This window comes from Garra rufa, chromosome 1, assembly GCF_049309525.1.
Source record: "Garra rufa chromosome 1, GarRuf1.0, whole genome shotgun sequence".
Classification (NCBI taxonomy): domain Eukaryota; kingdom Metazoa; phylum Chordata; class Actinopteri; order Cypriniformes; family Cyprinidae; genus Garra; species Garra rufa.
Window position 1 is genome coordinate 35,726,709 of NC_133361.1, and position 17,348 is coordinate 35,744,056.

The 17,348-nt window shown below is 37.9% G+C and overlaps 1 protein-coding gene across 2 annotated transcripts in view; it reads left to right on the forward strand.

The window, feature by feature from the left end:
* Positions 1–12,053, forward strand: part of csnk1da (casein kinase 1, delta a) — a 38,243-nt gene extending 26,190 nt beyond the window's left edge. Inside the window, exons 6-10 of one of the 2 annotated variants that reach the window (XM_073839398.1) lie at positions 276–424; positions 514–685; positions 1,364–1,476; positions 3,346–3,414; positions 9,966–12,053. In XM_073839398.1, the coding sequence (XP_073695499.1) occupies positions 276–424; positions 514–685; positions 1,364–1,476; positions 3,346–3,378 (467 nt within the window). In that variant the 3' untranslated portion in view covers positions 3,379–3,414; positions 9,966–12,053. The remainder of the gene's footprint in view (positions 1–275; positions 425–513; positions 686–1,363; positions 1,477–3,345; positions 3,415–9,965) is intronic. The other variant, XM_073839393.1, reaches the window with a different exon arrangement.
* Positions 12,054–17,348: the final 5,295 nt, after the last annotated feature.

A 17,348-nucleotide genomic window follows, 5' to 3' on the forward strand; every position in this document is an offset into this window, starting at 1 on the left:
CATTCTGCCTAATACAGTTAATTCACTTTTTATGACTGGATTTTGCGATTCTGTTCCACCTTTTTTCACTTTGCAGAAATCATAGGTGTTGTTTTTTTACTGTTTGTAAACAAATAAATGCAGCCTTAGTAAGCATATGACTACTTTCAAAACCATGAAAAAAATCTTACCAACCCTAAACTGTTAAATAGTTGTGTAGATGACTACATGTGACCAAGTTGACTGAAAGCCACAAAACATAATTTTAATTGCTTTTGCCTTTTGTTTATTTCCAGCTGAGTTTGCCACATACCTCAACTTTTGCCGCTCCCTTCGCTTTGACGACAAGCCCGACTACTCTTATCTGAGACAGCTCTTCAGGAACCTTTTCCACAGACAAGGCTTCTCATACGACTACGTGTTTGACTGGAATATGCTCAAGTTTGTGAGTATCAAATGGGTTGTCTTTGCATGGATGCTGGATTTCATAAATAGTGAAGATGGCATGCTTCATTTATAATGTGTTCTGTTCAGGGTGCGAACAGAGCAGCAGAAGATCCGGAGAGGGAGCGGAGGGATCGAGAGGAAAGATTGCGACATGGGCGGAATCCTGCTGCCCGTGGCATGATGCCTTCCAGCTCAGGTAGACCCAGAGGAACGCAAGACGTAGCACCTCCCACACCCCTCACGCCAACCTCACACACGGGTAAGACGTCCACTGCGGCCTGTCGGTGCTTGTTTTTAAATCAAATCAAATCAGACAGCATGTTTATGGGATCTTTTTTTGATTGTGCATAAGGATTATTTTGAGTTGGAAGACAGACAAGGGGTTTCGCTTTCATCACTGCCTCAGATCAAGACAGATTTGTATTCATCAGCTTCTTTTTTTCCTGCCATTTGTTGCCGTCTTAGCTGACAGGAAGTGGTTAAAGGGTTGCGAGCTACTATGCTCAGCAGGATGTTTGCTAGACATGACTTAAATTTACTAGCGTTTGCTTTATCGAAGGGCGGAGGTTCACACACACAGACATTTCTACAGGAAAGACACTTAAACAATGACCCTGTACTGGTCTTGTTAGTAGCCTAGATGCGTATGGCTTCAATTAGCAGAGCGCAAAGACTCATAAACCCACCATATGTCACCCCTACCGGAGTCCCAGTAAACTTCAGTTTCTTTAATTTAAATAATGTTTATTCTCTGCGGAGCCCAAAGTTCAATGCAGCTTTTCCAGTTTGGTGTAATTTGCGGTTGAGCCGTTGGAAAAACAGACTGATTTTTGTTTAGGTGGACATGACCCAATGTGTGGTGTCCCTGTCAGTTTTTTCCATTTCCATGCTTTAGATGACACGTGTCTTCCTTTCTTTTCTTTTCTCTTTGTGCCAGGAATGGAGCGAGAGAGGAAGGTCAGTATGAGATTGCACCGCGGAGCCCCTGTCAACATTTCCTCCTCTGATCTAACTGGCCGACAGGACACCTCACGCATGTCCACATCACAGGTACCAACTTTGAGATGAAATACTCTGCATTTTTGCCCACTGTTGCCTGTGTGTTCGACAGCATTGTCAGTCTTTGGTCCCAGCTCCACTACAAGAGATCACTTTGGTTAGAGGACTTTTATAAACAAACTTCTCCACAATTGCTTTCCAGCAGAGAGACAAAAGAAAAGAGGATAGAGAGTGATAGCCATGAAGGAGTGCTTGGATGGAGTTTGTGTCTGCTGTGGCCTGGCATGATACGGAGCCGGTGTCATGGTTTACAGGGCTGTTAGCATGCCATTATAAAAGCACTCTGCTCTGAGAGGTGTTTTTGGGCTACACATGCTCTATAGCTTATCTTTAAATTTGTGTTCAGCAGTGAAATGGACAGCATGTCAATAGGTGTAGAACACCTAAATAACCTGGGCTGTGTTTCTCAAAAGCATCATAAGCTAAGTTGATCATAGAGACCATTGGTGGCAATGGTTGTATGAATACTTAAAGTTGCAGTGCTTTCGGGAAACATAGCCCAGGCCATTTTATCCTTGTAAATAACTTTGTAGGAAGAATAAGGAAATTATTTTTAGTTTTATTATTATTATTATTATTATAGTTTTATTATTGTTGTAGGTAGATTGATTTTGTTGGGCTCAACAATAAGATTTTTTTCTCTTAAACCCAATTATTATTATTATATGTGTGTTTATATGTGTGTATATGTGTATATATATATATATATATGCGCTTAATACTTTTTCTGGGATTTTCAGCTGCATATGTAACACATTTTTACAGACTAGACACATAAGACAAACTTAAAGCATTTATGCTGGAAAATTATGGATCGCGAGATAGTTCACCCAAAAATGAAAATTGTCATTAATTACTCACCCTCATTTCGCTCCAAACCTTTAAGACTTTTGTTCGTCTTTGGAACACAAAGATATTTTTGATGAAACCTGAAAATTTTCTGACCCTGCTTAGACAGCAACGCAACTTCCACGTTGAGGGCCAGAAAGGTAGTAAAGTCACTGTTAAAATAGTCCATGTGACATCAGTGGTTCAACTGTAATGTTATGAAGCTACGAAAATATTTTTTGTGCCCGAAGAAAACAAAAATAAAGACTTTATTTAACAATTTCTTCTGTTCCATAAGCGTTATCCAGTACGCGCATTGAAGACTGACACAGAGGAGAAGAAATTGTTGAATAAAGTCATTATTTTTGTTTTCTTTTTACACAAAATATTCTCGAAGCTTCATAAAATTACGGTTTGAACTGGTTGGAATGATGTCCTTATTACCTTTCTGGGCCTTAAATGTTTTCGTTGCGTTGCTGTCTATGCAGGGTCAGAAAGCTCTTGGATTTCATCAGAAATATCTTAATTTGTGTTCTGAAGATGAACAAAGGTCTTACTGGTTTGGAACGTCATGAGGGTGAGTAAATAATGACAGGATTTTTCATTTTTTTGGGCTCTTTCAAGACTAGCACACTCTCTTTTGATTTGCGAACAACATTGTTCCAACATGACAACACTAAATGTGACATTTGCAAAACATGACATAACTTAAAATTATAATGATGGTTGAAATGCAAGCACTGGCCCTGAGCCATTGGGCCATCCTTATTGTTGAGCCCCGTGTTATGTAACCACTGCCACATATTTTGGATCTTATTTGTGTAGAGTTCTTTTCTGAACTTGTCACACATTCTTGAAATGCTGCCCAGAGTCATAATTCTGTCTAGAGACTCTCTGGTGATTTAAATATTTGCTGTTAACTCTTCTGTTCAGATCCACATTTTTTTAAGGTGTTAACCACATTGTTGTTGACTTTATTTTCATCACAAATGAATATGTTTCCCCCTCCAATCACCCACCCACCCACTTCAGAATAGCATTCCCTATGATCACCACGGCAAGTAGATGCTCGCCATGTTCTGGTATGAGAGACAGCATTGGGTGAGTGACAGTTGGGTGTCTTTTTATTTACCTGGACTACCTCCACTTCCCTCCATTGAGTAATAGGCTCCCTGTCCCACATCACTGCTGTACGGCTGTTACGCAGCACATCACTCACCACACAGAATGAAGAGAGACTTCACTACTACATTCCCAGCTGTAATTCAGATGAAGCAGTCAGATGTTTTGCAAAGGCTCTTGAAGCGTTTAATTGAAAAGCAATATGGTGTTATTCAAATAGAGTGCCACAGTCAGGCTCCAGATGTAAAAACCCCATTCATTTTCTCCATAGTAAAACATAAATCTGCCATCAGCTCTGAGATTCTCTTGTGAATCTATTACCAAACGAATGTCATCCAAACGTTGAAGATCAGCACCCAGACAGTCGGTGTCTGACAATACATCATCTTCATTGACTTACATTCAGTCAGAATGGCTTTTAAGTATTTTGCTTTCAGCTTAAAGGGAACCCTGGGTATTAAGACTTTTATGGCTTAATATAACATAAATTGTTTCTTGTTGAAATATTCAGCTTAAAACCCATGAAAAATTTACATTATTAAAAAATCCACATCGTTTTAGATATATTTTCGACAATGGGGGCGCCATTGGTTTGATGATTCTACTGATGCTATCTGTTGCTATTTTTACCGCATAACAACTCTGAAAATAAAATACTGATACAATGCCACATTATGGCCTTTTGGTTATAATTTTTAGTCGAAGGCCAACAAAAGTAGCGATGCAAGTCTTCACTGCTTTCCTAGAGATAAGAAGAGGAGAAAAGAATGAGAAGATGCCTGTGGACGAATAAAACTTTCTAAAGACCCACGTCTTTGTTCTCTCCACTTTAGCACTGATGCCTTTGAGTCTTTTAGTAGACCACAGCTACTGAAAGAGCTTACAAATGGCAGAGACAAGAAACGCTAGATGCCATCTTGGCAGAATTTGTAAACATTTGCATTATTTTATGCCATGCAAGTCTCAATACCAGGGGTTCCCTTCAAAATATTGTTTTTGTACATTGTTATATTGTATCGCCATTTTATTTCTATTGGTAGTATTTCATGATACTGTGATTCATTCACTCATAGCAGATGCTTTTATGCTTCAAAACACAGTTTGTAATGAAGATTAGGGGTGTCCGTGTACACACAAATTACAGTTTTGTTTGTAAATGTTTGGAAGTCACGGTTCAGTTAGTTTGAAGCAATTAAAACAAAGCATGTTTTATGTTTAGGTCAACTTTGATAAAGCACTTTTCCCGCAGCAGCTCTGTGTTCTGCATTATTTTTCAGATGTGTTCACAGTGTCAAAATATATTGATATAACCAGTGTTTTCCTATCCTAGGGGGGAAACTCTAGAGTTTCAAATTATGTTCTGCACACACAAGTTCCTCACGTGTAGTGGTTAAAACAGCGTTGCATTTGTTTGGTACACATGCGTGCTAAACCAGAAAACCCGTATTGGAAATTCTTGGTACGAATATACCGTACGTCATCTCAACACTCAACAGTTTGTTTTGTGGCTCCTAATTGAGGAATTTAAAATATCTATGGAGAAAATGAATGGAGAAAATATTTCTGGAACCAAAGCTATTACTAATGCTCACCAAAACCTCCAGTGTTCATAGCCTGGGATACTTGCATACTTTATTCCGGCTTCATCCCGGTTAGCAGTTTATAACCTCACGCCACACTGTAATGACTCAGATGGTATTTTTAATCTTTGCAGAGAAAGTAATTCATAACACCAGATGATGTGATGCGTTACTCACAGATGGACAGTACTGTTATCCCCTGAGCCGTTTTTAACTAAATCTAGACTGAAAAAAATGCATTCAAGCAGAAATATTCTCTGCTATAAAAAGTTTAAAGCATAATTTCAACCCTTGATGGGTTTGAGGATGCATTTTGCACTATTATCATTCCTTTTAGTCATGTGAATTTCTGGCCGACCTATATCTCCATGTCCCAGTGCTCAGATTTGATTAGATCAAGAGCTGTAAACATAAGGCTCACTCCAAAAAAAAAAAAGTAGTATTCTCTCGTATGCACGTATGCCCACCAGACCATCTGTCACAACTGTCCCATAGCAGCCTATACACGATCACCATGTATTTAGAGAACCTAATATTTGACAGAAGTTTAATCTAATGTTGGAGAGCTAAATTCAGTCGCTGAAGCACAAATGCCGTGCAGCAGAGGGCTCTTGATTGTGTGCTGCGCAGCACCCTCTGCTTGTGAGCGTGTGTTTCTACACTCTACTTTGTGATGTATCCATAACCTCTAGTTGCCTGGGTGTGGATGCCTCTTTCTCTCACTCTTTTAACCCCCCAGTGCTTGGTTTTGGCTCTCTCTGGCATGCAGTGTGACCACCCAGACTATGCTCCTGCGCCCACTTAATCATTGCAGCTTTACACTTACAAGGCTTTTTGCTTTCAGCTGTTTAAGTGTAAAACTGCTGCTTATGGTCTCAGTTTACAGAAACCTCTGCAAGTTCCTTTTATTGTTTGTGCCCTGAATGAATTGAACTGAACGGCTCACCTCTGCAGCTCTTTTGTTCCCATCTGTAACGTCAGAGAAGGATTCACCCCCGCCCTTTCGAGAGCTAGCTGTCACATGATTGGCCTTAGAGTCCTCGTGGCCCCCCTGCACTGCCTTGCCTTTGACGGAGGATCATGAAAAATGTATCCCCACCTAGTAATTAATCACCTCAGATGTTATTGTGCATCTAAAGGTGCAAGACACAATTAGCTGTCGCCCCTCCTCCGATCTTGAAATAACCCGCCATTTGTGTTCCTGAGTGGAAACAAAAAATACAGTATGAATTTTTTTTTTTTTTCCAACCCCCTGTGTTGTAAACCTTGTTCCCCCCTTTCTTGCTATATGCCCTCTGCTTTGGCAGGCCATGGGGGAGCTCAGAGGAGGAACCCAGGACCACCTAAAATATTTAGGACTCAAAGCATGCAGGCACAAACAGTTACTGCCCCGTAAAAACTAGTGATGCGCCAAAATATTGGGCCCAAAATGAAATTTCCTTTTTTTTTTTTTTTTTTGGAGCCTCAATCATTTATTTTTTTTATTTTTTTTTTGTTCAGTGTTTCAACTTGGCTTTTATTACATTACGTTATTAAATGTTGCATTTACCTCAGAAAAGTTTTTTAATATTCATAGCTCATTAGCTAGGGGAAAAAAAAAAAACTCTAGCGTGAAGCATTATGTGCACTATATGACATATGAATTTTATCATTATTCAATGTATTTTTGAATAAATCTGTCATGAAAATTATTACAGCCAGTTTAAATGTTTGTAATTCAACAACAAAGTGGAAATACAAATATTGTCATTAAAAAGTTGATATAAAAACTGCCAAATGTGAGATTTAAATGTTTTTTTAGTTATTAAACTTGATTGATTATTGATTATTAAGGCTATGTTTAAACTAGTGAGTTTTCGTTTTAAAACGCATAACCTTTGCTACGGTTATGCCTGCCGTTTACACTACTCGAGCATTTTTGAATTTAAAAAACGCTGCAGACCCCGTTTTAGTTTGAAAACTCTGGAGCTGCGTTTCAGTGTAAATGGACCAAGATGGAGACTTTTGAAAAAGATGGCGTGGCTGCCCACATACGCTCTGTGTCTTTAAAGACCATGCAAACAACGTCATGTTCATTATTTGTTTGATATTTTGGAGGCACATTTAAGAAAAATAACTGTTAAATTGCAAAGAAAAAAGGAAATTACAGTATTTTTACATCCCAAGGAGTAATTTTATTACGGTTACTTCTCTTAAATTAAAACATCCTTGATGACGTATGCAGCCTAAATGGTCATGTGACATGCGTTTTCAGTTGTGTAGTGTAGACGGAGATCATTACTGAAACTTAGTGTAAATGCCAGTGTAAACGAAGAAATTTGACTAAATTGAAACCAAGTTCGGTATCGGTGTTTGTAAATAATATCATTTTGGTGCATTACTAGTAAGAACCATTTATTTTGAATAAGTTGACCCTGGCTGTTAATGACCTTTTATCCTAAGGGCACAAAGCTAAAATTCATGATGGTGCTTATGGCATGACATCATGAATCTGAAACGGTGATTGTGAGATCTGAATTGACTGTTTACACCTGGTATTAAGATCTGTCTTGGTTGAGCCAAAGCACTTGTGCATGTTTGTAAATGCACTTTTTCGTTTGCTTAGAAGTTGTACATAACCGGCAATGTTTTAAACATTTATTTTAATAGTGTTTAACTGGCAGGTCAATAGGAGGTCCTTTGAGATTGCCATACATTGGATTAGTTTTCACATATGCAATGTGGTCACATGTTCTCGACCACCTTGTAATATAATTAGTGATCCGATCACAAAGTGCATCTTTCCCTGTTTGCACCTGTATTTAGTGCTGTCTACTTATGATTGGATCACCTGAAACTGTCCGATCTGTATACCAGATGTAAACGGGTTGTCTTAGAGACATATTTTTTTGTCAGTGGTATCCTACACATTCCCATGACACAGTCAAACTGAGATGACTCATGGGAATAGGGAAACAATGGCTATGTTCACACAGCAAAATAATATGCTTGTCAGTCCTGTTTGGAGTGTTAAATGTGATCCATTACAGTTCATTTTAAAATAAAATGACATTTACATACTGTAACCAATCTTAAATATGGACAATCGTAAATATTCATGAATCACTAGTGAAATGAGAGCATATTAGTATGTTTTATTTGAATAGATCCATATCTGACAGCTAGTGTCACATTATTGACATGAAGTACACTACTGCTCAAAAGTTTAGGGTCAGCTGTTATACCATTACAACTAAATTTAACATTAAAAAAAGTGTATAAATTACTTATTTTCTATAGAAACATACAGCAACGCCAGCAGATAAAGTTACAGCGGGAGTCCGCATTTCTCTTGCCTCCCCTGAGCCCCCTAAAAAAAGCGTGTGGGGAGTTTGGTGGGGGGTAATTAAGAATGAATAGGGGAAAGTCATGTGATTGGTTCATGTGATAAATCGTGTTTGTGCACGTTCCGCTTTCGCAAATCAGTCTGAGTAAACAATATACTGGCGTTAATGGAAAGAAATTCAGTTAACAACTCACACACTTGGAAATAACCACTGTTACATCAAAATAAGACTTAAAATGGACTTAAAACAAGATCTTTGGGAGTTTTAGTGAGTAATCAGCTTGGTGAAATCTCCATGTCTGAGAATAATATTTACAGAGCTTTGTTGACCGATGACCCAAAAAATTTAAAACTAGGTATAGGTTAACTATTACAAAAAAAAACAAGCTGAACATAAGTTTACAAATAAAATGTGTAAATAGTTGGAATAAATGTGACCCTGGACCACAAAACCAGTCATAAGGTTAAATTTTACAAAACTGAGATGTGTATATAGAATATGAAAGCTCAGTAAATAAGCTTTCTATTGATGTATGGTTTGTTAGGATAGGACAATATTTGGCCGAGATACGTCTATTTGAAAATCTGGAATCTGAGGGTGCAAAAATATCAAAATCCTGAGAAAATCACCTTTAAAGTGGTCCAAATTAGGTTCTTAACAATGCATATTACTAATCAAAAATTACATTTTGATACATTTACAGTAGGAATTTTACAAAAAATCTTCATGGAACATGATCTTTACTTAATTTCCTAATGATTTTTGGCATAAAAGAAAAATCAATAATTTTGACCTATGCAATGTATTTTTGGCTATTGCTACAAACATACCCCAGCGACTTAAGACTGGTTTTGTGGTCCAGGGTCACAAATGTAAAATGCTTAAAAACAGTACCTTAACTTGGATGAGATTCATGCTTCAAGAATGAACAGAATATTGATTACATTGGTAATGGAAAAAAATATCTGATAGTGCGAGTAATATTTAACCAAGAAAATGTGGCTAGGACATAGCACACCACTTATATACAGTAGTCTACATTTGAAGTGGATCAAAACCTTTTTAAAGTTAACCATAACAATATCCGTTCTTGTCTTAGGACAACTTCGAATCCTTGACAATTTTGAATCTTACCCACCCCAAACTTTTGAACAGTAGTGTATGAGATTCAAATTCAATGTGTTTGTTTATTATCATTATTTGTAGCTATAGTTACAGGCATTATGCTAGAGTTAGTACAGCAATTTGGTGACGTCCATAAAGGCATCATCTAATCCGCTCCCATCTTTTGGAAGAGTCACGCCTAACAGTTATCACTCCAAAATACTGACTGCTTGAACGTAGCCAAACTAAACGTACACTGTTCAGGCCGATTCACACTGCACCGACAGATGCCGACAAACAGGTTTTGTCTGATCATGTTACCCCTGTCAGTTTTTTTTTTTTGGCATTGGTCAGCACTTGTTGATTCAGCGTTTGTCGGATCTTGGAATGTCTGATAAGTGACATACTGGTAGGCTGTCACTGTTGGTCTATCAGTGCAATGTGAATTGGCCTTTAAAATACTCTCAGCAACAGCTTGCATTCAGAAACTGATGTCTCCGTTTCTTCTTCCCCACCCCAGGCTCTTTCTCGCGTCACCCCAAGTGGCCTGCAGTCTGCCGTACCTCGATGAGACCCTCCACACGCCTCAAGAGCAGACCAACCACGGCCCTGATCTGCACTAGGACTTCTCCAGCAGCCTCTAACCATGTGAAATCAACCTCAGCAAATCAAATCGAAACAAGACTTCATTTCCTCCTTCCTCTCAATGCAATTAAAACACACTTGAGAGTCACGCAAAACTCGAGAGACGGACAGATTTTGTTTTTTTCTTTTTTCTTCTCTTCACACACACCACACACAAATTTCCTTACCTACACTACTCCAAAAGACACCGGGGCACATCAGTTGTGCTTGTTAACATCACTTTTTGCCAGACAATCGCTGGCGAGATGGGAGGGACGGGACGGGATGGGGCGGGGGGGAGCGTGATTCTCGGCCATCGCTGCCTTCGGCCCTCTGACACACACACCAGGAGGAGAGGGCCGTCCTCTTGTCGTCCAGGGGCCTCTTCGCAAAGCAGAGCGTCTTGGCTAAAGCCACGTCCAACGGCTCTGATAGCGCGGCTCACACTCTCCTGTTGCAAAAAAAAATTACTTTTACACAGCTTGGAATGCAGCTGTACTGATAGCCATTGACATTTTGCTTACCGTAACCTTTTATTTTTTTTGTCTTTTTGTTTATGTACAACAGATTAAATTGATTTCACACTGGCTACAGTATTTTGCAGGTGAATCTTTTTCTCTTTTTTGTTAGTTTAACAGCGTTAAGCTTACTGAAATGTGCAGAATTAAATTGAAAGTTTGAAAGCTTGTTCGTTCATGTTGCAGGATGAAGGCAGTGTGTCCTTTCTATGTCATTTTGTAGTTTATTATGTACAAGGCCAGGCGGAGAAGCATACAGCAAAGATCGAGTAGTCATACTCATCACAGTACCACCTTCACTCCCTTTTTCGATTATTTTTAGTTTTGTTGCACCAATTAAACCTGGCCCTTTATATCAACAGTTTTTTTTTTTTGCTCATTGATTTTATTGCATTCCCTTATGCTTTTCGTTTGTTTCTCGAAAGCTGTGAAATGCCTGTATTGTAGAGTTGTTGATGTTATTAATGTTGCCGTTTCTTTTTACCCCCTGAACTAAGCTTAGTGCTTTTACAGTAATGCAGGCACACATGGTTGGGCCAAGACTGTTTCTAGCAGTTTAGAAGTCTAATAATAAGAAAAGGGCTTCGTTTTTCTGACCTGAGGGTATAAATATGAACAACTGGGGGCATATGTTGAGACAAACCGGGCACATTTTCTTTTAACATTGTGTTTGGATTTGGAAATGGATGTTTTGAGCCCAGCTTGTCTCACTGAGAGTACACCAGCCATCATTTAAGCCATGCCTGATTTGTTTGTTTCTTTTTTTGTTTTGTTTTTTGACTGACACTTTTAACAAAATGAGATGCAAGTTTTTGTTTCTCATCAACTTTATTTACTGAGTATTACCGATGCTTTTAGTACTACTTTTCCCTTGTTTCAGAAGTGTGGTTCCTTGACTTACTGGTGCTATAAGTCACAAGAGGACGTGGAAGGCGAGCTGCCTGTCCATATCATTCAGCATAGTAGAGCGTAGGCTTTTTCTGTAGTCATGGGGTGGGGGGCTAGTGGTGAAACTCTTAAATTCTGTTGTCATGTATATAGGATGTTTCTAGTGATGGCAAAGTACCATTTTTTTCATAGCCACTGTCTGTGTGTGTATCGTGAGTATGGGGAAAAGGCTAGTGCTTAGAGAGGTGCGAGGGACTTTGTTCCGTTCTAGATTTAATAAGTTAGTAATTCTTTCTCTCTCCACTGGTGGTCTCACAGAAACAGCCGCTCCGGTACTGGTGTTGTTTAAATGTAGGCACAAGTACACTTTGTCGGGGATCGAGCTACTATGGATTTCTCTCTTTCATTTTCTGGTTCATTCTACACATGACTGCTTGGCCAGTCCTTCTGCATCACACTGTGCTGTATCAGGTGGAATTATGGAGATCTTCCATCCCTGGAAGATTTTTTTCCTCATTTGTATTGCCACTGTATTTGTGTATTTTAAAATGTGTAAATAAATTAATAAGTACTTGTAAGTTGTTGTTGTTGTTTTTTTTCTTTCCTTTCACCACATCAAATGTTTTGCACTACAAATACTATTGCCAACATTACAAACCAACGTTTAACCATTAAAAATGAGACATTCCATTATGGTTTAGTGGATTTAACAAGCCACCAATAGAGGGTTTGCACTTGCGTAACCATTTGGTCAGTTATCTGGACGCAGCTTGACTGTAAACAACAGCATGGATTGCACGGTTAATGTACTACTGAATAGTTGTTCTGCTGATTTATGCTGTCTAAATGTAAAGATACGTACAAGCAGTGTTAATAAGGATATTAGCTTAATATTTCACCTACCTGACTGGAAGTAAGAACAAACACCAATGCTTCCAGTTCTTTCTTCCAGTCAGGTTTCCTGGTTCAGTTTGGCCAACCACAAACACCTTTTGCTCCTCATAGTACTCCAAATGTTTTTCCCGGTCCGACCGATTAGTACAGCCCAAAACATGACAATATAATTGACCATTTTCAGAAGCAATAATCAGCAAAATGTCTTCTTTGTTTGGTTCTTTGGCATTGTTTACACTAGTATGGCTGATTGATGACGACGTGTGAAACACACTTTAGGCACCATTACAGTTTTCATTAAAACTAGTACAATTCATATTATAACCAGTAAAACCTTTGCGAATTCTTTGTTTCTATTGTTCATCCAAAATTTTAAGTTCTATCAATTACTAATACTTATGTCATTCCCTGCTGAAAAAACAGCTAAAACCAGCCTAGGCTGGTTGGCTGGTCGTAGCTGGTTTAAGCTGGAAGTAGCTGGTTTTAGCTGGTCTTCCAGCCTGGCTTTAGCTGGTGGATTCCAAGCCTGACCAGCTAAGACCAGGCTGGAAAAGTGGCCAAAACCCCTCTAAAACCAGCCTGCTGACCAGCTAAAACTAGGCTGGTTGAGCAGCTAAAACCAGCCAACCAGCCTAGGCTGGTTTTAGCTGTTTTTTTTCACCAGGGTTATGAACCCATATGACTTGTTCTAGATCTTAATCAGGTTAGACACCATATTAAATGAGGCTGTGAGGGAAGCCACACACTGTATAAAGATCCTAAATGTAAAAACTCACAGCTTTAATACAGCTGGTTAATAGTGTTTGTCTATCGATTTATTTTTTTGACTTTTGTTAGAAATAGACGTCAATCTTTCGCAGCCTCATTTGCATTGAAGTCGAAAATTAAAAAAAAAAAAAAAAAATATATATATATATATATATATATATATATATATATATATATATTTTTTTATTATTGAATTGAAATAATAACATACATTAGTAAAAAAAAAAAAGAAAACTTGACAGTAACAGTACAAATACAGGGTATGCTAGGGGGAATTTAGAATAGAATATTAAATAAAGTACAAATTTTCACGAATATATTTTCAAATGAAACATACCACCTTTTTTTTCGTAAGAGCGGGCGCGACCATTTTGAAATTTGTTTGGCTTCTGGTGTGCTTACTGCTGCTTAGCTATTTTTAGCTGTACAAAACAGCTGGTTTTGCTGTTTGATATTGTAAATTGGTGTTTCTTACCATGTTATTCTAATGTATTGCCTTAATTATAAACACACTGGGTTGTAGCACAAATAATTTCAGGTTTTTTCCACTTCGTATGCAGCTAGTGAACCGGAAGTCTCACACATTTACGGAAAACGGCTTACTAAAGCATTGAAAACTGAGGTAAACTTTGGCGCTTCAAAATGGTAATTCTCATCTATATTAAGTAATTAATATGAATCGAACGGGTTATATAATATTTAATTCAGGTTTTATTTGGCAAATATTATAATTATAATCGCACAGAGCTCATCAAACGTGTTTCATTTCAGGATTCATTGTAAATATCAATATGTTTTGGCGACGAACGTCGAAAGCCTTATGAGTTTGGAATAACATAAGGGTGAGTAAATGCCAGTTATTTTTTGGGGTAAATGAGTGCAGTTGCAGTTCATTTAGTGACTGATAGATGGCACTATTTGAACACTTTTTATTAACTACATTAGTGAAAATAAGACAACTGTGTGTTGTGTATTCAACATTTATTGAGCAGATTTGGTTTTATGTTTTCCAGCAAACAGATATGAGGTAATTATCAAATTATACAGTCAATCCGAAAACAATATAAATAATGCTAGTATTTCCCAGCCTGACTCACATAGGCACAATGGAAGGGCAGTGTGACTGATTCTGGGGTTACTGAGTCTCAGTTTCTCATAGCTGCACTTGTAACAGATGTATTAATGTACAAATCTTAGATGTGGCAATAGCTTAACCAGCAGTCTCTTCCTGATGCTGGTATACAATTAAAACTAATGCCAACAGGCAGTGCTGTCAAACCTCATTTCTATCACACAGAAATGACAGGACACACTGCATGCTTTTCCATGGTAACTGTTTCTTAAAAAAAACAGCAGTTTCACCACAATATCAGTAGTTCAAGCACTTGTCATTTGCCCTCTAATTTGGTTTATGTAGATTATATAAATTATTTGTTAAAATAAAACTAGATTTGTTAAACATTCAGAGTAGGAGAAAAATAGGTAAATGCAAAAATATTGCTGAAGGACTCTTCATATGAAGTCATAAATGCAGAGATACCTGCTCTCTACTTCACTATGCTATGACAATCTCAGCATAACATTAAAAAGTCTTAGTTGAGAAACACATGACAACAGTGACAATAAAGAAATTCACAGTACAACTAATACTGATTAATACAGTTATGTTCCACTAACATAAAAACTACTCTGTTTTTGACATTGTCCACTGACACTGACACATACCAAAGAATATAAGGTGAAGTAGGGCAGTAAGTGGCAGGTGTCAGTCCAGCAGGATTACAGTAGCTGTCTATGAGGAATGTTCTAGTGATACTGAAAATATAACAGTACTGATCTTTATGCAGGAAATAATGGCATTTTAAGAAGTCTAATAAAGCCAGCGAACCACACTGCTCACCACACACAAAACAAAGCGTTTTACATACTGTATAAGGTCTTTAAATATGGACACATACTATTACAGAGGTGAACAGAACAGAAGGTGGATTTTGTGTGAGTAGTGTAAACATCAGATAACTGATGTCTCTGCTGATATATATGAAAATGATCTGACACTTTCAGTTCCTGTCTGCTTTACTTGTGTGATGTGATGTTTATATTGCACTCAGTTAAAGATGCTGTAACAACATTCAACTTTTCAGACTTTAGGCATGCCTCCACTTTCTACAGCTCTGCCATTTTGGCATAATCATGGTGAACAAGCAATATTTTTTTAGCAAACCAAAATCAGAGTTGTAGTTGAAGCTTTCCTTTTTCACCAGAGATAAAAACCTATTTATTTTCCTTATAAGGAATATGGCAGTGTCAAAACTGAAAACCACTCATGCAAGTTCACCCATCATGCTCTCCGGCGTAACATATGTGACCCTGGACCACAAAACCAGCCATACAGGTCGGTATTTTTGAAATTGAGATTTATACATCATCTGAAACCTGAATAAATAAGCTTTCCATTGATTTATGTTGTTATGCATGTTTGTTAGGATAGGACAATATTTGGCTGAGATACAACTATTTGAAAATCTAGAATCTGAGGGTGCAAAAAACAATTGCCTTTAAATTTGTCCAAATAAAGTCCTTAGCGTATTACTAATGAAAAATTAAGTTTTGATATATTTACCGTATGGAATTTACAAAATATCTTCGTGGAACATGATCTTTACCAAATATCCTAATGATTTTTGGCATTAAAAAAAAAATGATAAGCTTGACCCATACAATGTATTTTTGGCTATCACTACAAAATTTGTAGAATCAGTGTTGGGAAAAGTTACTTTTAAAAGTAATGTATTCCATTACATTCTAATTCCATTACTTTTTATGCAAAGTACTGCATTATGTTACACTTATGTTACTTTTTGTCACCTGAGGTGGGCTTTCTTATTTATTTTTAATAACAAAAAACACAAAAGTTATATTTTTGGCAACTGTAAAGGCCCTTTCACACCAAAAGTGTAATTAAAAAGCCTCAGGATGAAGGAAGTGCCTCTGCACTTCACTCCCATATTCTCTCAAAATGGGGACAGGAGAGGTGTAAGTGACTTATTTAGTACTTATTTGAAAAAGTATCTCATTCAAAATTTCTTGTAAATGTAAAAGTAATAGATTACTACTTACTTGAAAAAAGTAATCTGATTACATCATGTAATGCGTTGGCCCTAGGACTGCCACAGAGATCAGTGTGATATCTCAGGACAGTGATTTCGGTGAGTAGGATCATTTTATGCACACAATTCCATGACAAAAATTACTTACAGCACCTTTAACCTAGGTAATGTTTCAGTGAAAGCAATGTCTGTGGTTTTGAGCTACTGACGTGATAAAGGCAACCCCGGGTATAATTTAATAATTTTTTTTTACATTACATTACATTTATATAGCGCTTTTCTAGACACTTAAAGCGCTTTATCTTCTCATCCACCACCAGTGTGCAGCATCCACCTGGATGATGCGATGGCAGCCATAGCTTACTGGTGGAGAGGAGAGAGTGATGAAGCCAATCAGTAGATATGGGGATAATAATGAGGCCATGATGGTCAGTGGCCAATAGGCAAATTTGGCCAGGATGACGAGTTCACACCTCTTTTCTTTTCGAAAGACATCCTGGGATTTTTACTGACCACAGAGAGTCAGGACTTTGGTTTAACGTCTCATTCGAAGGATGGTGCTTTTTGACAGTATAGTGTCCCCGTCACTATACTGGGGCATTAGGACCCACAATGAGCACCCCCTACTGGCCTCACTAGCCTCGCTTCCAGCTGCAACCTAGTTTTCCCAGGAGGTCTCCCATCCAGGTACTGACCGGGGTGATATAGTTGCCGACGATTAAGACTTGTATGGCTTAATATAACGTAAATGATGTCTCTTACTGAAATATGTTGTAGAAATCCCATGAAATATTTACGTTATTTAATTAATGCACATGATTTTATACATATTTTGGACTATGGGGGCCGTCATTATTTCATTGACATCAAATGGTTGCACTCTGTGAGCTACTGGCGCTACCTGTTGCTATTTTTACCGCAACACAACTCAGAAAATAAAATACTGATACATTGATCATAGCTTCTGAAAGAGCTTATAGGTGGCAATGGATTAAAGTGGCTTAACCCTTATGCGGTCTTCGGGGGATTTCTGGACCCCGAATGGCGTTCGCTAAAATAAAAAAAAATGTTCCCTTTGTCCAAATGGTATGAGACTTTGTA